This window comes from Rattus norvegicus, chromosome 17 (assembly GCF_021556685.1).
Source record: "Rattus norvegicus strain SHRSP/BbbUtx chromosome 17, alternate assembly SHRSP_T2T, whole genome shotgun sequence".
In the NCBI taxonomy this organism is placed as follows: Eukaryota; Metazoa; Chordata; class Mammalia; order Rodentia; family Muridae; genus Rattus; species Rattus norvegicus.
In genome coordinates this window covers 65,254,440-65,278,158 of record NC_141550.1, presented here as the reverse complement: position 1 = coordinate 65,278,158, position 23,719 = coordinate 65,254,440, and the positions used below count along the sequence as shown (strand labels likewise).

General features: G+C 43.3%; 1 protein-coding gene across 4 annotated transcripts in view; it reads right to left on the bottom strand.

Annotated features, from left to right (window-relative positions):
* Nucleotides 1-23,719, bottom strand: part of Ryr2 (ryanodine receptor 2) — a 593,362-nt gene that overhangs the window by 35,169 nt on the left and 534,474 nt on the right. For all 4 annotated transcript variants that reach the window (XM_087591546.1, NM_032078.3, NM_001191043.3 and 1 more), the window contains 7 exon segments: nucleotides 14,575-14,655; nucleotides 13,308-13,396; nucleotides 11,053-11,181; nucleotides 7,874-7,978; nucleotides 5,930-6,011; nucleotides 3,490-4,787; nucleotides 1,831-1,895 (listed from right to left, as the gene is read on the bottom strand). In XM_087591546.1, the coding sequence (XP_087447672.1) occupies nucleotides 1,831-1,895; nucleotides 3,490-4,787; nucleotides 5,930-6,011; nucleotides 7,874-7,978; nucleotides 11,053-11,181; nucleotides 13,308-13,396; nucleotides 14,575-14,655 (1,849 nt within the window).

Sequence of the window (23,719 nt, the reverse complement as noted above, 5' to 3'; positions counted from 1 at the left end):
TCCTGTACATTTTGTTTTTTTTCCACATATAAAAGACACTGATAACACTAATACACTGATACTAGTAATCATATTCACTTAATTTTATTAAGAAAAATACATTAATTTTATTTAAGACAATATGATCTTATTGCTATATTAATCTCAGATAACAATGGAATTAGAACCAGAAGTTTTGTAAGCTTTTAAGAATTAGAGTTACTCAGGGTTGGGGATTTAGCTCAGTGGTAGAGCGCTTGCCTAGCAAGCGCAAGGCCCTGGGTTCGGTCCCCAGCTCTGAAAAAAAGGAAAAGAAAAAAAAAGAATTAGAGTTACTCATCTATGTTGTGTGTGCACTTGCACACACATGCGTGGGGGGGGGCAGGGTCAGAGGACAAGCTGAGGTGAGAGAGAGGGTTAGGTATCTTCTTCTGCCATGTGGATACTGGGGATCAAACTCAGGTCTCCAGACTTGGCAAGAAGCACATTTACCTGCTAACTTACCCCTTCAGTCCCAGAAGAACTAGGGGTTCATATCAAAAACGCTTTTCATGTAAAGAAAGTAAGACTCCTTCTTGTGAGGGCACGGATGCTGAGCTCAGCTCACGCCCAACACTGTATTTCCCAGCAGGTAAGAACGTCATGTCAACTGCACCCTGTCACGTGTGCTACGTTTACTACTCTAAATTATCTGGCCATATTTCCAACAGATCTAAGACAATGAAAACAGGCTAGTGAAGTAGAAAAGTGATTAGGGGAGATCGGCAAAGTGCCTGTTCTGTGAGAACGGTGATGACACAGGAACCTATGGTTTTCTGTTCTTCATAGCCTTTTCTAGCTGGACATGAGATTGCATACGTTTGGGGTGGGAGGGAGACAAGGGTTTTCTACTACTGATGGAAAGCTATTGTGGAGAGAGAGTTGGGCATTTCTCTTACCTACCTCCGTGTTTATAATTGGGCTCCACAACACCAGATGTGCTCATGAAGACGCAGACCCCTAGGCCCATACCACAACAACAATGTATGCATGCACACTAGCATGCATACAGTGGGATGGGGCTCAGGAATCTGCACTGTGTTTGTGAGTGGGTGGACGAATTCATGTGTGTGTGTGTGTGTGTGTGTGTGTGTGTGTGTGTGTGTGTGTGTGTGTGCGTGCGTGCGTGCGTATATGTTCTCATGGAGGCCATGAGGTAATCTTGGGTGTGGCTCTTCAGTATCCGTCCACCAAATACTTTTTCCAACCAAGTCTCTTACTGGCCTATAGCTCTCTGATTAGGCTAACATGGCTGTCCAGGGAGCCCAAGCTGCCTGTCTTCCCCTCCTCAGTACTGGGATTACAAATCTGTACCTCACACCAAGGATTTGATGTAGGCTGTGGGGATCGAACTAGGTCCTCAAGCTTATGGAGCAAGAGCTTTACTAGTTAACCTACCTCTCCAGCCTGCAACTTTCACTTTTAACAACCTCTAAGAGATCTCTGTTGATGTGGCCTCAGACAGTGCTCAGAGAGAAGCCACTACAGAACATACTAAGATGACTTTGCCATGTTAGTTTCTTCCCATCTTTAACAGGACATTCATATATAAGCTTCGTACATCAGTCCTTTCATAGAGACACTGGGGTTTCCTCTGGAAGGGGAGAATCACACACAGGGAATGCCCATGGAAAGAGGAGAAAGACCCTAGGTGGGGGTAATCCTGGTGGCCCTATAGGAAGTGAGGTCCTGGTTTTCACATAGGTCTGAGACGGGGTCATGTGACACCTTTGCAAGGTAAGAGTGTCCCAAAGAGCAGGGGCCAGGCCGAGAGGTTCCTGGACATACGGGAATGCCTGTGGTGGTACATACTCAGCCTTCTCCGGTTCAGACTTGGTTTCTTCCTTTCCTTCCTTTTCTTCTTTTACCTTCTGCTCCTTGAACATGACAATAGCAAACAAAAACAAAGGCAAAAACATCTTATTATTGTTGTAGATGTCTGTATATAGTGCAAGTGTTCTTGTCTCTGCAGGTAGCTATGTGCACATGTGGCCATGGGAATGGAGATCAGAGGACAACCTAAGCCATTGTTCTTCAGAAGACTTATACCTTGGGTTTTTCAGGCAGATGTAATATTCGATTAGCCATGCTAGATCGTGAACTCCAGGGACCTACCTGTCTTTGCCTCCCCTGAGCTGAGATTATGAGCCCCGCACTATTATGCTTGACTTTTTCTTTTTAAAAAAATGTGAATTCTTTGGATTGAACTCCAGGCCTTCTGCTTGCAAAGTATCATACTTAGATTCCCGTTGTTGGCGATAAAGCACCACGGGCAGAAGTATCTGGAGAGGAAAGGGTTTGCTTTACACCAGTCCATCACTGAGGGAATTCAGGACAGGGACCTTGAGGCAGGAGCTGAAGCAGAAGCAAGTAGAACACTGCTTCCTGGCTTCATCTTCATTGTTTTCTCAGCCCGCTTTCTAACATCAGCCAGGATTACCTGCCCAGATGTGGCACCACCCACAGTGGTCTGGACCTCCCCATATCAATCGTTAATTTAGGGAAGGCCTGATGGACTTGCCTCCAGGCCAGCATTGTGGAGGACTATTTTCTCAGACAAGAGTTTCTCTTCTCAAATGACTCCAGCTGGTGCCAACTGGACAGAAATGGTAACCAGGCTTTAGTGACAGAGATCTTCTCCACTCTCTAAGCATGGTTATGTATCACCACTGTGTGCATCTGGGGAGCTGTGTAGCCACCTGTCAACTCAAAACCTGTAACCCACACAGGAGCCCGTTTGTTTATACTGAGATAGAAATTCGATGAACACGTCTCCTCCTATCGCTCACCTTTTAGGCACACCCTCCTCTCCAGAAGCAGTGGATTAAGAACTTTCCAGACTCCTTTCTACTGGCTTTCCTCATTTCAGAAACGACCTCCTTTCTCATATCCACTGGGCCAAATCTTTTTCTTTCTAGGGCAATTTAAGTCTTACCTCTTATTATCACCATCTAACTGCTGGTGTTTGCCTTGTATCAACACATAGAACACCACCCACTGACAAACCTTTTGGCTCTGACTATCTTACTCCTTTGGTGTTCTCAGGCACTTGGAAAAATGAGCACAGAGAGTAGAGCATGGAAAGATGGTACAGCTGACCATCACCATCACAACACGACTTTATCTCCATGAAGCGTATATATTAACAGTTTCAGATAATCATTCATATACGTTCCTCATGGGTCCAGTTTTGCCTTCCAAAGGTTATTTTTTTTCCCAGAAATTCAAGATGAGAGCAAGAGTGAGCAAGAGAGGGAGAGAGGGAGAGAGGGAGAGAGAGTGTCAGACATAGGAGAGGAGAGAAAGAGAGAGAAATGTGTGGGTGTGTACATAAGAGCAAGAAAGAGCAAGCGCGCATGTGTTCATGGGGAGCAGGGGGTATGCTGATAACGTGAGAGAGAGAGAGAGAGAGAGAGAGAGAGAGAGAGAGAGAGAACACCTAATGGCATTAATAATGATGACTTAAAGTACCTGAAACTTTTCTTGTACCTCAGGGACAGGGATGGGGTTCGTCATGAGGTCACTGAGACCAGCATTTGGGTTGTGAGGAATTAGTTTGTACTGCCCTCCTTCTCTCTTCAGATCCAAGCCAAATATGTCTGAAAGAAGGTCACTTTCCTCCGTCAGTTCCTTCAAGTCTGTTAGGTCTTCAGAGGGCAGGGCTGACTCTAATGGCTTCCTCTCTCCCTCCTCTTCATCTCCTCGCACCTCATCCTGAGTAGGGTCTGGCATGTTGGCAAGAAGCTCCGCCACTTTGATTTTCTTAGCACCTTCCACCAGGCTGCCCCCCAGCAGTAGGCTGGAGACAATGCGGAAGAAGCCCCTACAGACGCTGGCCACAAAGTGTAGGAGGGTGACAAACACACTCCAGTAGGACGAGAAGAAGGCTGAGACCATGTCCTTCACTGTCATCTTCTTCATTCTCTTCATCTGCTTCTTCAGGCTCTTCAGGCTGAGCATCCTCACAAGGGTTAGGACATTGTACCTGAGTGCAAACAGGGCTGACTGGACGGTGAGCAGGGAGAAGAAGCCCATCCGTGGGGCCTGCTCCTCTGGCCTCTCCTTTTCACTCTCCTCTTTATTTGCCGACCTCTCATTCAGGTCGGACTCTGAGATCTGAGCTGCCAGCTGCATCTCAAAGATGGTGTCCTCACAGAAGTTCACAAAGAGCTCCATCTTCTCCTTTTCCCCGCCCTCATTGACCACATCGAATATGAACTGCCTCTTGGACTCCTTGACCTGGGGCTTCTCCCACTGGGTTCGGCTGGATTCGCTGATCTCAAAGTAGACCCTCTCGATGCGCTTGGCGCTGCCCATGATCTCGATGCGACCCAGGAAAGGTTGGAAGTAGTTGAGGACACTCTCTGCCAGCTCCAAGAAGGTCTGCAGCCTCGTGTCATTGGGCATGTGCTCTGAGAGGTTGGTCAGCAGAACGGCGACGTTGAAGCCGATGTCCTTGGCAGGCTCGTGGAACCTTTTGACAAACTCTTCATAATCCAGCGTCTCGTTCTCATCTGTCTCTGCACAGGACAACAGAAACTCAGTCTCTGACTGGGTGTAGTGTTTGTGGCTCTCCATGGCTTTGTGGAAGTCTCTCTTGGAAATGACGCCTTTGCCATCAGGGTCATACTCTTTAAATGTGTCAGAGGATGTCAAGTCCTTTAGCTTCAGAAACATGTCAAAGAACTTGAGGATCATCTCCACGTTGTTGGATGACTCCACAAGCATGTCCACCATCTGCTTGCCTATTGTTCCGTTTACCACATTACCTGAGGGAAAAAGCATTTGTGGTTGTTTAAAAATGAGCACCTTTGACAAAGCTGGTATTTACAATCAATCAATCAATCAATGAATAATCATACAGACCTGGGATTAAACATGAACCAAAGTCACTGATTTAAATTTCCTCCCAGTGTATGAGGCCATGAGAACAGATGGATAATTATTTCTAATCTAACATCTCACAAGGTGATTAAAGAAATGCTGGAAGAGCCTTGATCACAAAGTAATTAGGTTCCACACATAAAATTGAATTTTTGGGCCTGGGAGATGGTTTATCAGATAAGGGTACTTATTGCTCTCACTGACAGCTTGAGTCCCTCCCTTACCCACCCCCGTTCCCCTTATTTTCTTTCTTCTCCCTCCCTCCCTCCTTCCTCCTCCTGCACTTCTTCCTCTTCCTCTTCTTTCTCCTCTCCCCTCTCTCTCCCCCTCCTTCCTTTCCTTCTCTTTTTCCCTCCCTCCATGGAAACCACTATCTTGTGTCTCCTCCTGGTCCAGAGTTTAGAGTTAGAAAAGAGGAGATTACTGAAAAGCTTTTAAAAAATGGGGTTATTTTATAAATAGGAGTTCCTTAGAAGACTGTATTCCTAGAACGTGGAGTTCCATGAACCCCAAAACAGGCAGAATGCTATGACTGGAAAGATGCCACAGATATTGCTGGAACACGGTTGTGTAGCAGACACATGTGGTGAAGAGCTTGAGGTAGGCTTCTAAGGATGCCCGTGGGGGATTTTCCTTATTACACTAACTTGGGTTAGAAGACCTGTCTTATTTGTGGGGAGGACTATCCTCTGGCCAGGAGATACTGGAGAAAGGAGCTGAGCATTAAGAGGCTCTTTGCTCTCTCACTGGATACAACATAACCAGCTGCTTCAAGCCCCTTCCACCTTAATTTTTCCACCAGCACAGAAGGTGCCCCAGAAATAACCATTTTTCCACTAAGTTTCTTCTATTGGGAAATTTTATCATAGCAAGAAGAAGAAAAACTAGACACCCAGCAATGCATCAGAGCTGATGGATGTTGCTTCCTGGTGTGATGTCTCACTACATGGCGATGTCAAATAAGAACACAAATGTGTCTGGAAAGAATAAAAGAGACCTTGAGAGTAGTACACACTTAAAGTCCTACCTTCTAGCATAGACAGCAGCATGACCACCATGTCCTTTTGGAGATCCATCAGTTCTTTTAAGAGCTCAATCTGGCTGGAATCCTGGAAACACAGCATTGCATTTGAGAGAAGGGGAAGAGAATGTGGCAAGATCAGGTCATTTTCACAGAGAACTTCCTGGCTGCAGACACTAAGCTCTTTACGGCATTGTGGAGCTACAGAATGTCAAATGTAAACACATGGCTTACTGGAAATAAGCTGCAGATGAAGTAAAGAACTTCACTGCTCATTGTGATGTGTGTATGCTGAAGCACCTTCAAGGACATGTGCCCAATGGGTATGTAGAAGAATCCAAGTCCCGGGGAGCCTGCTAAGGCAGGACAAGATTCAGTTGTCTCTGCATATAGGACACAGCTTTTACTTGAAGAGACATTATTTTTCCTTCGCTCTGACTTCTTTCTTCTTACTCTTTCTTATATGTATTTATTTACCTTGAGAGAAAGTGCACATGTATGTCCATGCTCCTATGCCACTGTAAGCTTATGGAAGCCATAGGACAGTTTACAGGGAGTGGTTCTCCCCTTCCACCGTGTGGGTCCTGGGGATCACACTTGGTCTCCAGGCTTCGCAGCTAGTGACTTCACCCTCTCGGTCACCTCTCTTCTGACCCTAACACTTGCATTCTTTTTTCTATCATGTGTTGGGCACCCATTACCAACAGGTATGTCAGGCCATTAGATAAGCAGCAAGATGCCCTGTACCAAAGAGGCACATTTATCCAAGGATGAGATTATATTCTTCCTATGCATGCATCTTTAATTTGGAATGGGACATGCATTGAGTTAGGGAAGCAACAAGTTATTTCTAACAGACTTTGTGAATTAACACCAAAACGTGTTCCTTATTTATCTTTCTAACTACCGTCTTCTCTTTGACTTTCAGAAAGTTGCTTTCCTGGTAGTGTGAATGTCATCTTTGCTTGTATGTGACCCTGTAAGAACTTCCCCTCCTTGATAAGTTTATCACAAGTTTCAAATCCATTTTCAGTATCTGTGAGAGGGAAGAAAATTCCCAATGAAGGAAGAGCAGGGAAGAACCAGAAGGCTGGGACATGACAGTGTCTGCCATCTCTTCCCTCCTTCAGATTCTTTCTTTCTCCCTCTCTGCTCATGCATGACGTGCTTTTGGTTTGGTGTTGACGGTGGGGTGCTCAGCAGTAATGTGTCTGTCCTAGCTTCGTGGGGACTCTTCACTGCTTTTATGAGTTTTCCATATCATGGGTAGAAGCCTTTAGTGGTACAGCTGGCCATAAGTAAGTCATTCAATGGACTTTCTGATGATGTAGCTGCTTTAGAGTCACCCATCATTCTATGGTTAACAAGCTACCAGCTTGTTGGTTCACTCAAATTGGACCCTGATAGAGTATGTTCTTTGGTCAGCTGGTACCCTCTCCAGCAGGGGCATAAAGTGTTTTTATTAAAACATTTGATATATGTGGCAGAGAAATAGCTCAGTGGTTGAGACCACTTGCTGCTCTCGCCTAGAATTCGAGTTTAGTTCCTAGCACTAACATCAGGTGTCTCATCGCCATCTAAAGCTCGAGCTTCACGGGAGCCAATGGCTTTCTTCTGGGCCACCTGGGTACCTGCAGTTATACATGCATACTCAACACACACACACACACACACACACACACACACACACACGCACAAAGGTCTTTAAAAAATCATTTACCTCAACTAGCTATATGATATTTTATTTATAGGTTCATTAAAATAAAGTGATTTAATTATAAAATGAAAATGTATTTCTTATTTCTAATTTATTTTAAAAGTAAAATATTTAGATGGAGTAAAAGACCCTGAGGGAGGGTGTGAGGAGACAGTATCAGACTTAATGGAGCAAGGGTAGTTGCTGGTAGTTCCAGTCCATGCTGTACCCACTCATTTAAGGCACTGACTTACCTGAGACAGCTTCATCTGCATGTGTGCAAATACATGAAGGAAGCCCACAACAGCATCCCAGAGCCTGCTGTGTGCCAAACTCTGCTGGTTTCCGGTACAAGGACCCTGCAGCATGAACAGAGAGACGATGGTCATTGAGGATCGCTTATTTGCCCAAACAAGCTTTGGTGAAAGAATTCTCTGTTCACACATCTCATTGCCAGCTCCTTATCCATGAAGGCAGAGGCATAAGATAGGAGAGGTGTGGTCGGGATAAAGTGCCCTCAGCAGCTAGTGTTCATCCTGCCATTATCTAGTTAAATGTACCTAAAAATGTTTCAGAGGGTTTGTCACTGTATGGATATTAACACACTGGGGACGCTGATCATTTCTTCTGTTTTTAGGAAAAGAGGAGGGTACTAATGGTTTGGTTATTCAGTCAAATCGATAGTTACTACCTTGTGTAAAAAGAATATGTTACACTAGTGTGGCTGCACAGACCTGTGACACCAGGGGGAGGGAGGAGTTCAAGGTCAACTCTGGCTACTTAGTAGCTAGAGACCAGACTGCACTGCATGCCACCCTTTCAGAAAACAGAAACAAACAAACAAAAAACAACAACAAAACTATGCTTAGGAGGAAGAAAAATTTGTTTCTTATTTCTTCCCCCCTCCCCCCCGGGGCTGGGGACCCAAACCCAGGACCTTGCACTTCCTAGGCAAGCGCTCTACCACTGAGCCAAATCCCCAACCCCTTGTTTCTTATTTCTAAGTAGTAATGTGGATACAATATTCACAGAGGAAACAACTCTTGGATGCTTTAATTGCACATTACTTAGCAAACAGTGTAATCACTGACAGTTTTTTAAATTAATGTTGATCATTAATTTCATAAATCTGAGTCCAAAGGAACTGAATCTGTTATAATTTTTTTTGGAAAGCTATTGGCTGAAAGAGCTCCAGCACTGGTCTCCCTTAGAACACAAACCAAGCCACATCATTATCACATGAGCTCAGTAGTCAGGGACAAGCAGGCGACTGCTAATTAGAAGCCTTATTATTCAACTAGTCATATATTATGTATACATAAAAAGTAGCTCCTTAAACACATCATTTAAAATACTATTACCTCCAGAAACACAGGATAAAAGTTCTCCCACCCTGCCCCCTTGGTGGAGCACTGACTCCATTCCAGGCTGGCTAGGCCTGATTTATAAATAGGCCACTTCCTGAACTCACAAGTAAACTCACAAATTCAACTCAGTGATTGTGAAACGCTTAAATTTTAATGTGGGGAGAGAGATGCTTCCATGGATACAAAGGACTCGAGTGAGCCTGATGAGATGGCTTCAATTCCTATGATCTACATTGAAAAGAAAACGGCAGATTCAGGGGTACACGTCTATAATCATAGTCCTCTTCTATGGACATAGAGCCAGAAAGATTGCAGGGAGCCTTGCGGGCCAGCTAGAGTGCAGTACCTTACACGGAAATAGAAACAGGAGACAGTGCCTTGCAACAAGGTAGAGGGCTGTGGTAACGTCTGGACTCAAAACAATAGATCTGTAGCATTTTTGTTGCTATAGAACAACAGCTGTGACGGTGGAGGTATCATGGAGAACAGACAGCAAGGTCACTGGGAAACAGCAGAAACTCAGCGTGGCCTTTGTTTATCCACAGTTTCCTTTGGGACATACTTAAGGTTCTAATTCAAAGTAAGAGTTTTGTATCACCCTGGACTAACTAGGACTTGTGTGAGCGGTCCTAATAAGACAACAGTTGCCAGCCTCAGGCTGACCACCCACTATTCCCTCACCAAATGAACACTGCAGCCCGCCATTATTGTGGACTAAACCGGCTGAAAATCAAAATAGAGTCTCTCATGATGAAGTTCCAAGTTACAAAGTCAAAAGCCAAGCTGTTAACCTGACCAGCAAATCAGCCAGAAAGAAAAGGACTTTGATTCTGAGATCTTGTTCCATTGGGAAGACAATGAGAAGTGTTTCAAACCTAAGTCTGACCCTTTATCCTGATGTTGATCAGTTACTCTTTGTACATCATTTTGCCTCCCTGGCCCTGAACACCGGCAGGGTGACCAGTCTGCAATCGACAGTTTCTTTGGCTCTTTCTGTCCTTGATGGACTCCTTCTATTTTAGCAAGGGAAGTGCTGCCCGCTTCCAGAACTGGGAGATAATGCTAATTATGTCAGGTAATGACATTATGTAATTTCACCCATGTACACCCCTTAAAGCTAAAAAGAATGTAGTGTAATTTCAAGAACCTGCTCACCCTTAGGCTGCTTGCTTCTAGCGATAGCAAATCTAAACACAGGTTCTAAGATGTTACTTTTTAATTATTCCTATGCAACTTCCGCCTCAGTGTCTCTGGAATACTATAAACTATGCGTTACTGACCAGTTTCTCTTTGCTTTCCTTTCTCTCACGTTTATTGAGTGCTCAACACTTATTACAGGCCCCAGAAATGTAGCATTGCACAAACCACTCCTCTCGAGCCTCCCTGACGACCACAGTTTCACTGTGCCTAATTGCATGCCCCAACTACATATTTAGGGTGGATATTGGTAAAGAGAAGACAAAGAATGAACCAAAGGGCTAAGAGATAGGTAAGAGGCTACAAGTATTTGCTGCCGTTCCAGAGGGCCTAGGTTCAGTTCTCAGTACCTACATGGCAGATCACAACTGCCTAGAATCCAGCTCCAGGATTTCTGACATTCTCTTCTGACTCTGTGTGTGTGTGTGTGTGTGTGTGTGTGTGTGTGTGTGTGTGTGTGTGTATAATTTTTTAATTCAATAGAAATGTGGAGTTTATTTTAGGTGCCAAAAATTTTTCTATGGATTCAATGATAACTGGTTAAATTTTATGTCTATCTATCATCTATCTACCTATGCACCTATCTATAAGTTCTAGGGATTGAACCTAGAGTAGGCATGTGTTCTATTACTGACCTATATCTATATTCTCCCTTTTTCCTTTTTGAGACAGGCCCTCACTAACTTGCTCAGGTTGCCCAGGTTAGCACTCACTCAGCAGTCTTGGCAGGCATTGGCTTTGAGAGTTTTCTACTTCACATCCTGATTAGTTGGAAAGACAAGTCTGTGCCACCAGGCCCAGTTCAGAAGAGTCTCTTTAAAACAACTGTTTCTTTCTTTCTTTAGAAATCGGAAATGATTGGCATTTACCTGGATGTACTCCGTGAGTGTGTTGAACACCTGCTTCGCCACTTGGATGGCTTTGGAAAAGTTACGCTGGCCCTGCTCATCTATGATGTCCTTGCCAGAGTAGTACCAATAGAAATCACTAATGGACTCCTGGAAAACAAAGACCATGCTGTAGCCAGGCATTAGCCAGTTCTCACTGACCTGGCCAGGCCTGGACGCCAGCATAGAGAGATCTTAAATGCAGTGGCCAAGGAAAGCTGTGAAGTAAACACCAGTCATCAGCAGCCTCCCAAGAGCACAGTGTGAAAACCCCACTACCTCCCAGTGACAGCCCTATCGAAGTACCAAGCAGAGAACTTAGCTTTGAAAATGACAGTCTGATGACCGTGGATTTGATGAATGGAATAATTCAGGAAACTAATGTCTGCTGAGTGGATTTAGACGTTTATAATGTGAGCCTGGCAAGTGACAGGCCATGGGACAATGTTTTGGAGGTTCCAGATGTCTGCCCTCCTTTTTCTCCAAAGAAGCCATGAGTACTTCACCAAGGTGAGTCCATAGCTAAGAGCTATGGTGCTCCTCGCTTCTGTAGCTAAGGACAGTGGCTACCCTGCCTACAATCACTGATAGCTGCAGGCCTCCTGTGAGACTGATTTTCATAGAGATGCTCCCCATCAACACACTTCTGAAGAGAAATCCTCATTGGCTAAGCGAATAGCATGATTTTGTTGATGATATGGACTGCATTTGAGTTTGGTGACATAGTCTTTTAGGATTTGTATGTTTTCAGAAGTGCCTTTGGATATATTTGCTTCATAGGGGACTTTTCTCCCATGGGGAAGAGGGAAGAAGTGAAGGTAGGGGAGAGAGAGTGAGGAAGGATGGGAGGGAGGGAGAAAGAAAGTGGAGAGGCAAAAGAAGGAATAAAGATGAAGAAAAGAATAGAGTGGAAGAGAGGAGAGGATAAGGGAGGCGAGGGGAGAAAAGGGAGTGGAGGGGGAGAGCAGGGAAAGGCAGGGGAGAGCAAGGGAGGGCAGGGGAGGGCAGGGGAGGGCAGGGGAAGGGAGGGAAGATGGGGGAAGAGAGGAGAGGAAGAGAGAAGAGGATAAGGGAGGCAAGGGGAGAAAGGGGAGTGGAGGGGGAGAGCAGGGAAAGGCAGGGGAGAGCAAGGGAGGGCAGGGGAGGGCAGGGGAAGGGAGGGAAGATGGGGGAAGAGAGGAGAGGAAGAGAGGAGAGGATAAGGGAGGCGAGGGGAGAAAAGGGGAGTGGAAGGGGAGAGCAGGGAAAGGCAGGGGAGAGTAAGGGAGGGCAGGGGAGGGCAGGGGAGGGCAGGGGAGAGCAAGGGAGGGCAGGGGAGGGCAGGGGAGGGCAGGGGAGGGCAGGGGAGGGCAGGGGAGAGCAGGGGAAGGGAGGGAAGATGGGGGAAGAGAGGAGAGGAGAGGAAAGACTAAACTGGCCATACTTCTTTATTTTCAGAGGAAAATAGGGCTGGCCTGGTGTCATGCTATAATCCCAGCTGTTGATAGTAGGAACAACCCAAGACAGCACTCCTGGGATGTAGTGGGAGTTCAAGGCTTTGGGTTAGAATCCTGGTACCAGGGACAATTTCTTTTTTTCTCTTTCTTTCTTTCTTTCTTTCTTTCTTCTCTTTCTTTCTTTTTCTCTTTCTCTCTCTCCCTCTCTTTCTCTCTTTCCTTCTTTCTTTTTTTTTTTTAAAGATATTAAGGAAAAAGCTGGAAGCTTGAATTTGTTTGTTTGTTTAATGCTGGGCCCAGCTCTTTCTTTTATAGGACAGTGAGAGAAATAAAACCTTTACAGCCTCATCCCTTTAGCTCCAACCTGGTAAACCAGTTCGATGTAATTATAATGTCCGAAGCATTTTAAAGCAACAATGTGTTGGGTTAAATTTTAAGTCAGTGAAAAGACTAAGACAAGAATAAAACTCAGCTTGGGGCAGCAAAGTTGAGTGCAGGGAGGCAGTGGAATAGACCTGAGTTTGTATCATTGTATCTCTCTCCCCAGCTAAGAAGCAGGAACCGTGTGTCAGAGCTCTTAGCGCAACAAATGAATCTAAAATACTACTGAGCACAGAAGGAGAAGTTACAAAAGTATACATTTTATAGAGAGAGTATGTGTAAGAATTGGGGGAAGGTTGCCATCAAAGGTAAAGGCCACACTTTAGCCATAAATCCACATGTTCAAACCCTCTTAGCACTTTTGCTGTTAACTGACCCCCCCCCCCAGTGTCACCGTGGCTGGCAGATTCGACCTCTTACCTGCACTCGAAGGAGGTAGTCCACAGTAGAGATGATGATATTAACTGTGGTGTTGTTGCCAGTCTGGGTTCTCAGGTAATTCTGAAAATCTACACAAAACCAAAATTCTTTTATTAACAGCTCCCTCAGATGTACAAAGGTGACCCTACAAGTCAGCGATGCCGCCTAACAGTACCATAGGGTGGCCAAAGGTAGCGTTTATCTGATCTTTTGAACATGAAATCATCCGAATCTCCTATGAACCTCTAGTTAACTCATGGTAGAGAGCCTGCCTCGTATGTGTAAGACCCCGGGTTAGATTTCCAGCCACATTAATGAAAACCGAAGTGAGTGATGATCTCCCCTAACCTATTTCACAGCGGGTCAGTATTCAGCTCCAGATTAAGACATTGCTATCCTCATCTCACATTCTAGAGATATAAAAGTGGCTGAGGGTATTTCTATCATTGAGGACATAAAGTGGAATGTTTTTATTCAGGAACCTTGTGTTCTCAAGTTCTGTACAAAAATGTTTGGAAAACAAAGGCAACAGTAAGGTATGGTTCCTGTCTTTTTAGAAATGCAGGCTGCCAGAGGTCAATAAAAAAGTCAGGAAAAAAAGATAGCCATCCACATTACTGTGAAGCTATCCAATATACCACCACCACCACCACCACCACTTCCTCCTCCTCCTCCTCCTCCTCCTCCTCCTCCTCCTCCATCATCATCATCATCATCATCATCATCATCATCATCACATCCCTTATTTTTACTAACATTACAACAATAGGAAGATCAAGCGAAGCCAGGAACATGGTGCACACATGTAATCTCAGAATTTACCAGCTTGGGGCCTGCAAAAAACTTTGCTCAAAAAACTAGGAGGGAGAGAGGAAGAAGTACAGGGAGCTGGAAAGGGAGTAAGGAGTAGAAGAGGAAGGGGAGAGGGAGGGGAACGAAGGACTGAGGAAGGAGAGAGAGTTGGATAAGATGGATGGATGAGTGGATGGAGGGAGGGAGGGAGAGAGAAAGGCAGTCAGGCAGAGATGGAAGGAGGCAGAAAGAGAGGCAGGGAGGAGAGGAGGGAGGGAGAGAGGCAGGCAGGGAAGGAGGAAGGCAGGCAGGGAGGGAAGCAAGGAGGGAAGGAATGGGGGGACGAAAACTGCAAAGATTTTGAAAGCATCAGTCCCACTAATCACCTGGCGGTGCAGAGCTCAGTGCCTGCAAAAATGATGTAGAGCCTCACTCCCCACCATCATCAGCTCCAGGCTCACACATCACCACGCACCTGAGTTGTGTCCTTCACAGAGCAGCTGCAGGAATCGGAAGAGGTCACAGGTGAACTCATCATCCTGCAGTACCTTCTCTCCTGTAGGAAGGACAGAGGATGAACAGTGACCATCCCCAGGGGCACTCCCGCTCACCCCCACCTCCGACATTTTCACATCCAACTAGCAGCTTTCTGCACCCAGAACAGAACCAAGTCCCAGCCACTGAGCTTCTATCCGAAGCTCCTAGGATCATGCGCTTGGCAGATAGATGTGCTTTTTCTTTATCAGAAAAGAACAGGTAAATCTTAAAACCCGGGTTTCTCTCTGTTAGAAGCAGCAGCATGGGTTGGCAACATTTTGTAAATAACCCGAAGACTGAACCTTCCTTCCCTGATACCTTGTATTGTGAATAGTAATGAATTCTACATCTTTTATAAATATTAGACTCACTTTGCTCCTGAGGCATGATCACATGGGTCATGGCAAAGCCACTAACAAACAAAACATCGCCGAGGGTTTCTTTTAATAAGCAATAATTAAAAGATCTTCATGAATATTGCGAATCGCTTGAAATGGTCAACTCCCTTTATTTTTTCATCAACTTGTCAACTAAGTAAAATAGGCAGTAGCTTGGGTGTCTCAAATTGAGCGGGGTAATGTTTTCAGAGAAATGGGAAGATTGCCCCTGTGAAACCCCTTATAAAAAGGCTTAGGGGCTCAGCTGAGAGCTAACACAGAAAAATAAGACAAGATGGACAGCCCTCGGGCAGAAGCCATGTTGAATTATAAAAAGTATACATATGTCATGACTAATGATGAAGACTTAGGAAAGGGCTTGATCCCTTACCTATTTTGCAATTCATAGTCCCAGTTTCCTTCTAGACACAAAAGCACAAGGAAAGAAACAAACACGAAACAGCACTGCACAAATGGAAACTGATTGTTAAAGCAAAAAGATGTGTGACTGGAAAAAATGTCAAAGTTATGAATGTCTTCTTAGGAATGTATATTATTTAGAAAGAAAAATGACCAAAAAAAAGCTGTTTTGCCAGTAAATGGATGTACTAATGTACTTAAATAAAATAATGACTATATGGGCTGGGAGGAGCTTGGACTGAGAAAGAACACTATGCAGTCAATGTGCATGGGCTCAGCTAGAAAAATGAATGATCATGGAGACACGAGAGCTTATGGACTTACCAGTCCGTAGTCTGTGACTTTCAAAGTGAGAGGCTTCATATAATGGTAGGGGTAGGAAGCAAAACCATTTTGGTAACTAATGTAAACATTAAAAAGGTATATATAATCATTGTCACTGTTTCCCTACTCACTCCCAAGATTGTTAAAATCGCCAAGCATACCAGTCTAATGATGCAGTAAATTCAAAACCTCCACACATGGCTGATAAGTCCATTCCTCAACGCTTAGGTCCATGATAGGAGAACCAGTTTAGGCTGATAGACAAGCTAAACTCTCCATTGATGATTTTGGGTATCATTTTTCATGAGCCATATAAATCAGAAGACTCTTCAAAATGATATTGAAATCAAACGATCATGAGTTCATTCAGACATATTGGTTCTTTCCCTGCGAGCCCATTAATACTTTTTTTATTTCACAAAATGAAAACAGCATTGTGTGTATGTATGTATGTATGTATGTATGTATGTATGTATGTATGTATGTACGTACGTGTGTGTATGTATTTTTTCACTGTTCAAAATGTCAATGGCCTTGGGGCAAGTATTCAGAAAAATTAACACTGAGGTAGTCCATTCGTTTGCCTAGCAGGTAATACATTATAATCAAACTTTCATTATTGTTGCCATAGTGGTGATTTCTTGACTATAAGCTTATTTATCAATAAGCACACCATACACAGCAGAAGAATGGGGAAGAGGGGAGAGGGAGGTGAGTGGACGGGTCAAGTTCACTCTCAGCAGTGTGAGGTATATCCCAGGGTGCTCTGCTTCATGAACTCACTACTATTCAGCTAAAATGCTGCCATCACCCATGCTGCCAATATGTGGCCTAGTAACAGAGACAGAAGACGGCTTTATGTCTGCAGATGGTGCACAATCAACACATCTGTTTTATGTTATATGCAAAAAAGCCCCCTGTGGGATGCAAACTAATATTAAAAGTAAGTAATGAAATGGAGCTGTCAGATGGGGTTGAAAGTGCTTTTACAGTCTTGAGATATTTATAATAGTTGCATGGGGGCTGATAGGAATAAGAGGAAACATCCCTCTGCTTAAGATGTCCAATGTTCTCACACGGAGGGGACTCTTTAGATGTTGCTGCTTGGGACAAGTTTGTTCTTTGCCTCTTGGTTATTTTCATCTATAAGAGGAGGCCACCATGTAGCCTGTCAGTAGTTCTTCATCCTCTACAGTATGCTTATAAATAACGAAGATGGGAGCAACGTCCCTGCTCGGGAGATTGCTATTTGCCCATATTTAATTGCATTTACAGCTCATGAAAATCATCACGCTCATTGAAAGGGAGCTCATATTCACAGCATTTTAAAATTTCATCGTGAAGAAACCACATAGACCTTCATTTAAAGTAAGAATGAAACAGTGATGCCAAATTTATATGACCTCATAAAGTTAACACGTTATTCCTATAGCTGATATACCTGGGTTATACAACAAAGAGTATCTGCTTCAGTTCAATTAGACATATGTGCTGGGGTGGAGATGTGTGTGTGTGTGTGTGTGTGTGTGTGTGTGTGTGTGTGTGTGTGTATGTGTGTGTGTGTCTGTCTGTCTGTCTGTCTGTCTGTCTTTGTATAGAACAAGGGCTTATTCAGAATGACCATGAAACCATTTGAAGTTCTTATCCTCTTTCCCAGTTAAAGCTTGGTTCGATTGCTACTAATATTAACGTTTAATTCATTGGTAATACTTATTAATAGATTTTACATTTCAGTGGCACACATGAGAATTATATTTAACATGCACATAAAAATAATTGAAAATGGGTAGATCTCAAAGACTGGAATTCCCATTGTTGTAGGGGCCTGTAATATCAACATTTCTAATAAGTATCTACGTCAAGGGAGTTTCCCCACAATCTCTCATTTAAATAAATCTCAGAAATGCCCCCACAGTAATGGAAAAAATTAAATTCAAACTGATTTTTTTAGAGAACTTAGATATTTGTTTTGTGTGATGTCAAAGCTGGAGAATTAATACTGAAAATATTGCTAGGTAATTAGAAATGGGCATTTTATTACATGAGATTTAGTTCTAATAACACCTTTTAAGAAGCTTTGTCATAACTTCTGTAGTTAGTTAACTTCTTAAAAATGGATTCGCAGTGCATATTTCATAACCATGAGTTTGTGCTAGAAACAGGATTCCATTTGAGACTCATAATGATATAAATAAAGTTGGTGTAATCTATTTTGTAATTCAAGAAACCACTTGGAATGTAGGGAACTCAACAAACACCATACAGCTATTTGCTGGTAAAAGATCTAAGTCCATAGACTGTCCCTAAGCATCCAAATGTCTCCTCTAGGCCAGGTGCCTTTCTAGGTGAACAATACACTGAACATGAATAACCCCAAAGTCTGATGGAGGAGGCAGGAAGAGACCAGTATATTTCTAGATTTCATGGTCTTTCTGAATCCAGTGTGTCATCCCAGCTAGACTTTTTAAAGTCAGCGTCAGGAACCATTGAAATCTTTGACTAACAACCATCATGCATACTGTATGTTCTTCATATTTTAGAACCCAAGGAAACCATTTCCATGATGTGGTTTGGGGAAAATGTAATGATTAGCTTTAACTGTCACTCTGATGGAGTCCAGAATCACCTAGAAGATGGACCTCTGGACATGCCTAGAGTGGTTATCTTGATTACATTAAGTGATATGGGAAGACTTATCACGACTGTGTGCAGGACTGCTTCCTGAGTGAGGGATTCTAGACTGTGTCCATAAAGTAGCGACAGAAAGCTATGTATAACATTCCTTGTGCTCTGTTTCTTGACCAGGGCTTTAATGTAACCAGTAATTCACACCCCTGCTGTCTTGATTCCCTACCCTAATGGGCTGTGCTCTTGACCTGTGAACCAAAACTAAAAACCCTTTCTCCTTTAAGTTGCCCTTTCAGGATGTTTGATTCTGATAGAATCCAGAAAAAAAAAAAAGAAAATAAAAATACAAGTAGTCTTTCACCTTGAATCTCCTACTTTTCTGTGGAGAAAAACAAACTAACCTACTCATTTTGTGTTTGGGCAATCAAAATGGCTCAAACTCATAAAGATGCTTTGAAATTGTGAGTGTGCTGCTTGGTTTAAGTCAACTTGACACAGTTAGAGTTATTTTGAAAGTGGGAACCTCAGTCTTGAAGGATGACTCCGGAAAGACTGGCCTATGGCAAGCCTGTGGTATGTTTTCCTGACTGATGACTGATAATGGTAGCCACAGCCCACCGTGGGAAGTAGCCATGAGCAGACAGTAGGTTGGGAGCAAGTAGCTGAGGAGCAATGCAGTAAGCGGCACTCCTCAGTGACCTCTGCTTCAGGGTCTACCTCTAGGTTCCTGTCTTCAGTTCCTGCCCTGACTTTCCTCAGTGATAGAGTATGACACATAAGTCATGTAAACCCTTAGAGTATGACATGAGAGTTATAAGCTTATATAAACCCTTCCCTCCCCAAGTTGTTTTGGTCATGGTCCTTAACCACAGCAATAGAAGCTGAACTATGACAAGGAACGGATGTGAAGCTTCAAAGCTAGAAGCCAGGTCACACAGCCTACATTTCTGAAACAGTGTGTTTGGGTGGGCTGCATCTGTAACAATCTACAAATGCCACAGAACACATCTCTTAAAACTGAGTTAGTGGGAGACTGTGTATACAGGATGTTTCTATTTTAGAGGCCAAGACAATAAAAAGTAGAGATAGCAGAGTGACTTTGGTTATTCAAGTGATTTGAAGTAGCCACATGCAAAATTTCCAGACTTTGGTAGATTGCTTCTCTTAAGCCAGAATGTTGGCATCTCCGTGGTTGGTCACTTTTCTCCCTGAAATTCCCACTTTTCTTCATGGTTTTTATTCATCAGCATGCTGGCTGACCTCCCTCCCTTTAGACAGTGATCACCTTCATCTGCAATGCTGCAGATGTTGGTCCAAATGCATCGACCCAGTGAGAATGCTCTCCAGATAAACAGGTACACTCCTCTAATGATGGACCATCCACTCTGAAGATGCCTTTACAGTCTATCATCATGCTAGCCACTGTCTTTGGAGGACTCATGGTCTGTTTATTATAGTAGTGTTCCTGAGTACACAGTGTACTTTAATGTCAGGGGAGCCCCTTAGACATATTCTTCTATAAGTGACCTTAGGGCCTTCACCCCAGGTGTGACATCTAACACTGCGCACAATGCTATTTATTTAAGATTCTGCTATGGTGACAGGAAGAAACAGAAATTTCTTGGCAGGGTCTCTTGCCAAGGTTTCCCACTGTAAACTGAAGTCCTCCCTCACAACAAAAGGGGGAAGACTGCATGTTCAACAGTCTACAAGGCTAAATGACTGATGTAATCAGAACATCTGGGATTTGTGGGGAGCTAGAACGTTTAAAGCCCCAAACCATCTTACACTCTTTCAGTCCCATAAATCACTAGTTAAGTTGACTTTACACCACTGTAATGATTAGGGAAATCCTTTGCACAAGCAGACCACTGGCATCCAAACAAGATGGCACCAGATAACAGCTGAGGCCTACAGCAGAGGTTTCCTCGCTTTTCTGAAACCCACCTACACGATGTTTCCAACAATGTATTTATAATATTCTAATCTATGGCTTTCTTTGTTCTGTAACTATTAAAAAAACTTCATGAAACTGTTACCACACTGGGGTGTGGTATTTATGGTACTGGAATGAACTAAAACTGTTCCCAGTCTCTTAGGGTTGGCTCAAGAATCAACTCTTTCCTATTCTTTTTGAGACATGACTTGGGCTTTTGACACTGACATCATTAACTCTCTACAGTCTACACTAATCAGGTGATCTCTTCAATCTGACTAGGTTACTCACAATTCTTGCTCCTATTCTGTACACTAAACTCTCATGTGTTGCTCCTCTACAGGGAGTCCCTGGTTTCACAGACTTACACTTCACCCCCGTTATGATAAGTCATGACCCCAGCTGGAGGAAATTCCAGCAAGTCCACTCATACAGAGAGGCCATTCCGAAATTGTTTGCTTGTAAATTTCTACATAATATGGAATTCTCAAAAATCATCACCTTCCATGTCCAGGACACCAGCACAATTCAGATATTCAGATTCCACTAAGTGCTTTAGAGGTTTAAAAGGGAAGGTATTTGGTTTCATGAGCCAACATCAAAGTCTTTCGTAAAAGCAAGGGGAAGAATAAAGTATATAGGACACCAGGATTCACTTGTGAGTGGAATTTGAAAAGAGAAAGCTAGCACATGATGAAGCAATAAAAATACTTCATATAAGAATATAGGTAGCCAATCCTCCGAGATTAATAGAATCCTTTCTGCTTAATTAATTAAAAGTTAATGTTTGTTACTTCAACCTCAAATGAATTTGGCAGTCTTAACAAATATTAAAACTTCGGGGTAAATAATTTTAAATTGAGCTGAGATTGGAGAAGTTAATTTGAAATTTAATGTTCAGGGGGTATTTATTTTTAATCAAGGAAATTCTATAGAATCAGATCAACTTCAAAGCTTTTTCTAGGCTATTACATCCACACAGTGATCAAAACCAAAACAGTCTCTTCCACTGTACTCCAGAGGAGTCTTTGGAAGAATAAAACCTACATGTTCAGGCTCCTGATGATGAGGTCAAAGGCTTCTGATAAAGAACAAGCTAAAATTCTGAGGATGGGATGGAAATATTCATATAGGCATTGTCTGCTCCTTCATTTGTTTCTTTGTTTTTCCAAGACAGGGTCTCACTATGTAGTCCTGGCTATCCTGGAACTCAGGATGTAGAGCAGGGTTACCTCAAACTCACAGAGATCCACCAGTCTCTGCCTCCCAAGAGCTTGGATTAAAGGTGTACACCACTATGGCCAGCTGGCAGAATGCCACTGGTAGGAACCTATATCAATATAAAAACACACAGACAGGCAGAAAGGGCAATACTGAGGATACCACACTGCCACAAAATACAGTTGCTGAGGGCTTTCTGGGTTTTATTTTGGTTGTTTTCTTTTGCTGTTGTTGTTGTTGTTGTTTGGTTGGTTGGTTTTTTTGGTTTGGTTTGCTTGATTGATTGTTTTTAATTGGGTGGTAGAGGTCTTTGTCAGAATGGGAGACATTTAGTAGAGAGCAGAAACAGCAGAGGAGGCAGGAGCAGTCATGGAAACAATCACAGTATGAAAACAAGAATGCATAGCATTCGTCCAAAATCTTGATATATAAACCCAAAACTAACGCACCGCTCCTAATGCCATTTTCCTGATTAGATTAGGAAGAGCACCAATAATAGTAAAAACTTTAAACAAGAAAAGTAAAAGAAAAAGGAAGACAGGGAAAAAAGAAAAAAAGAAGGAAGAATTTTTGAAGCTTCCATAAAAAGTGCAGGAAGGAAGGAAGGAAGGGAGGGAGGGAGGGAGGGAGGGAAGGAAGGAAGGAAGGAAGGAAGGAAGGGAAATGGCTTAGCTCATGGAATACATAGACTCACCAAAATAAAGTGGTATGCCCACACTGCCCCCTCAGACTTGTGACACAGCTGTGTGACATCCACCACCATCAAGTCACCTTCCTGACTCATCTGTCTTCTTACCCATAACACCCTGCCCATAGCTTCCCTTACTGGAGGAACTCTGGGCAGAGAATCTTCTCTCATGCGAGCTTGTGAATTTTGTAACTGTGGTCATATGATCTCTACCAGGAACAGGTGTCACTGCATGGAAACAGTGTGTTGGGCATCTGACCATTGTTCCCCCAGTGCTGGGCCTGTGTGGTGTGAGCCTCAAACAGAGGATGGAGATTTTTCAGAAGGATGTCCAATTTTTCCTTCTCCAAAGAGCTCTGCGTTTTCTCTGCGTTTATAGAGTATTAAACAAACTAATTGGTTGAGCACAGGAATAACAGACACACAACCAAGAGTGACTACAATAACTCTTGAAGCAGGGCTAGAGATGGGGCAGTGCTTTCAAAGATCAGGGATCAGTGGAATGTTCCAGGACGTCTCCTGCTTCAAAAAGCCTAGTTGACATATACTAGGTTCCACTAAAAGTAAATAAATAGTAAGTATATAAATGGCCCCACCCCATTTTCCTCCTCGTTCCTGCACTGACCTTCAGAGGTTACAAACACTGTCTCTTTGAAGTCCAAAATGGTGACCCTGTTCTGAGTTGTTTTTTTTAATTGAATCTCAAGGATGAAAATCAGCTTTGATGGCAAAGGACTTTTTAAATCTGTGATATTTTTAAAGAAAGAGAAGACAACTCTGTAGATGTTCTGTTGGAAGGCCAGTGACAGAGTACACTTGGCTGGTCATGGGTCGCTGCCCCTGATGAGTGCAGATTGCCATGCACTTGATGCAGTCATAAAGCCAGAGTATATTCATGATGGACACGCCTCGGAGGGGTGGGCGCATACATCCTAGGACTTCATTCTCGAAGTTGCAAACACTGGGCCCTTGAGGACCATTGTGTAAATGAAAGAAACACAAGAGAACAAATTAAAACTATGTTATTTCAATCCTGCGGCTCCTTCATGTCTTGTATGTGAATAGTCTTCAACTTCAGGGAAATCAGACAAAAAGAAACAAAGACAGCTGCATTTATAAATGTTAAACAAAGTAACAGAATGCAGGATAGACATGAAGTCATCTAGTGGCCAAAAACAGACACTAAAGAGGAAAAAAAATATGAACAAAACAGTTACTAACAAATATGTACACACAGGTAACCCCAGACAAAAAGCAAACAACTAAACAGCCACCTGGTTTTAATAGTTACCATGGTTACCAGGCTCATGAGTGATGACTGAGGGGAGGAAGGAGGTACACATGACAGTGGAGGAAAGAAAAGGAAATGGAGAAGAGAAAGAAGTTGAAAGCAGGCTTTTCGCTTACTATTTGTAACGAAATAGAATATAGGAGTGATCCATTAATCCAGGTAATTCGTGTGTGATATGAAAAATAATGCAGAGACAAA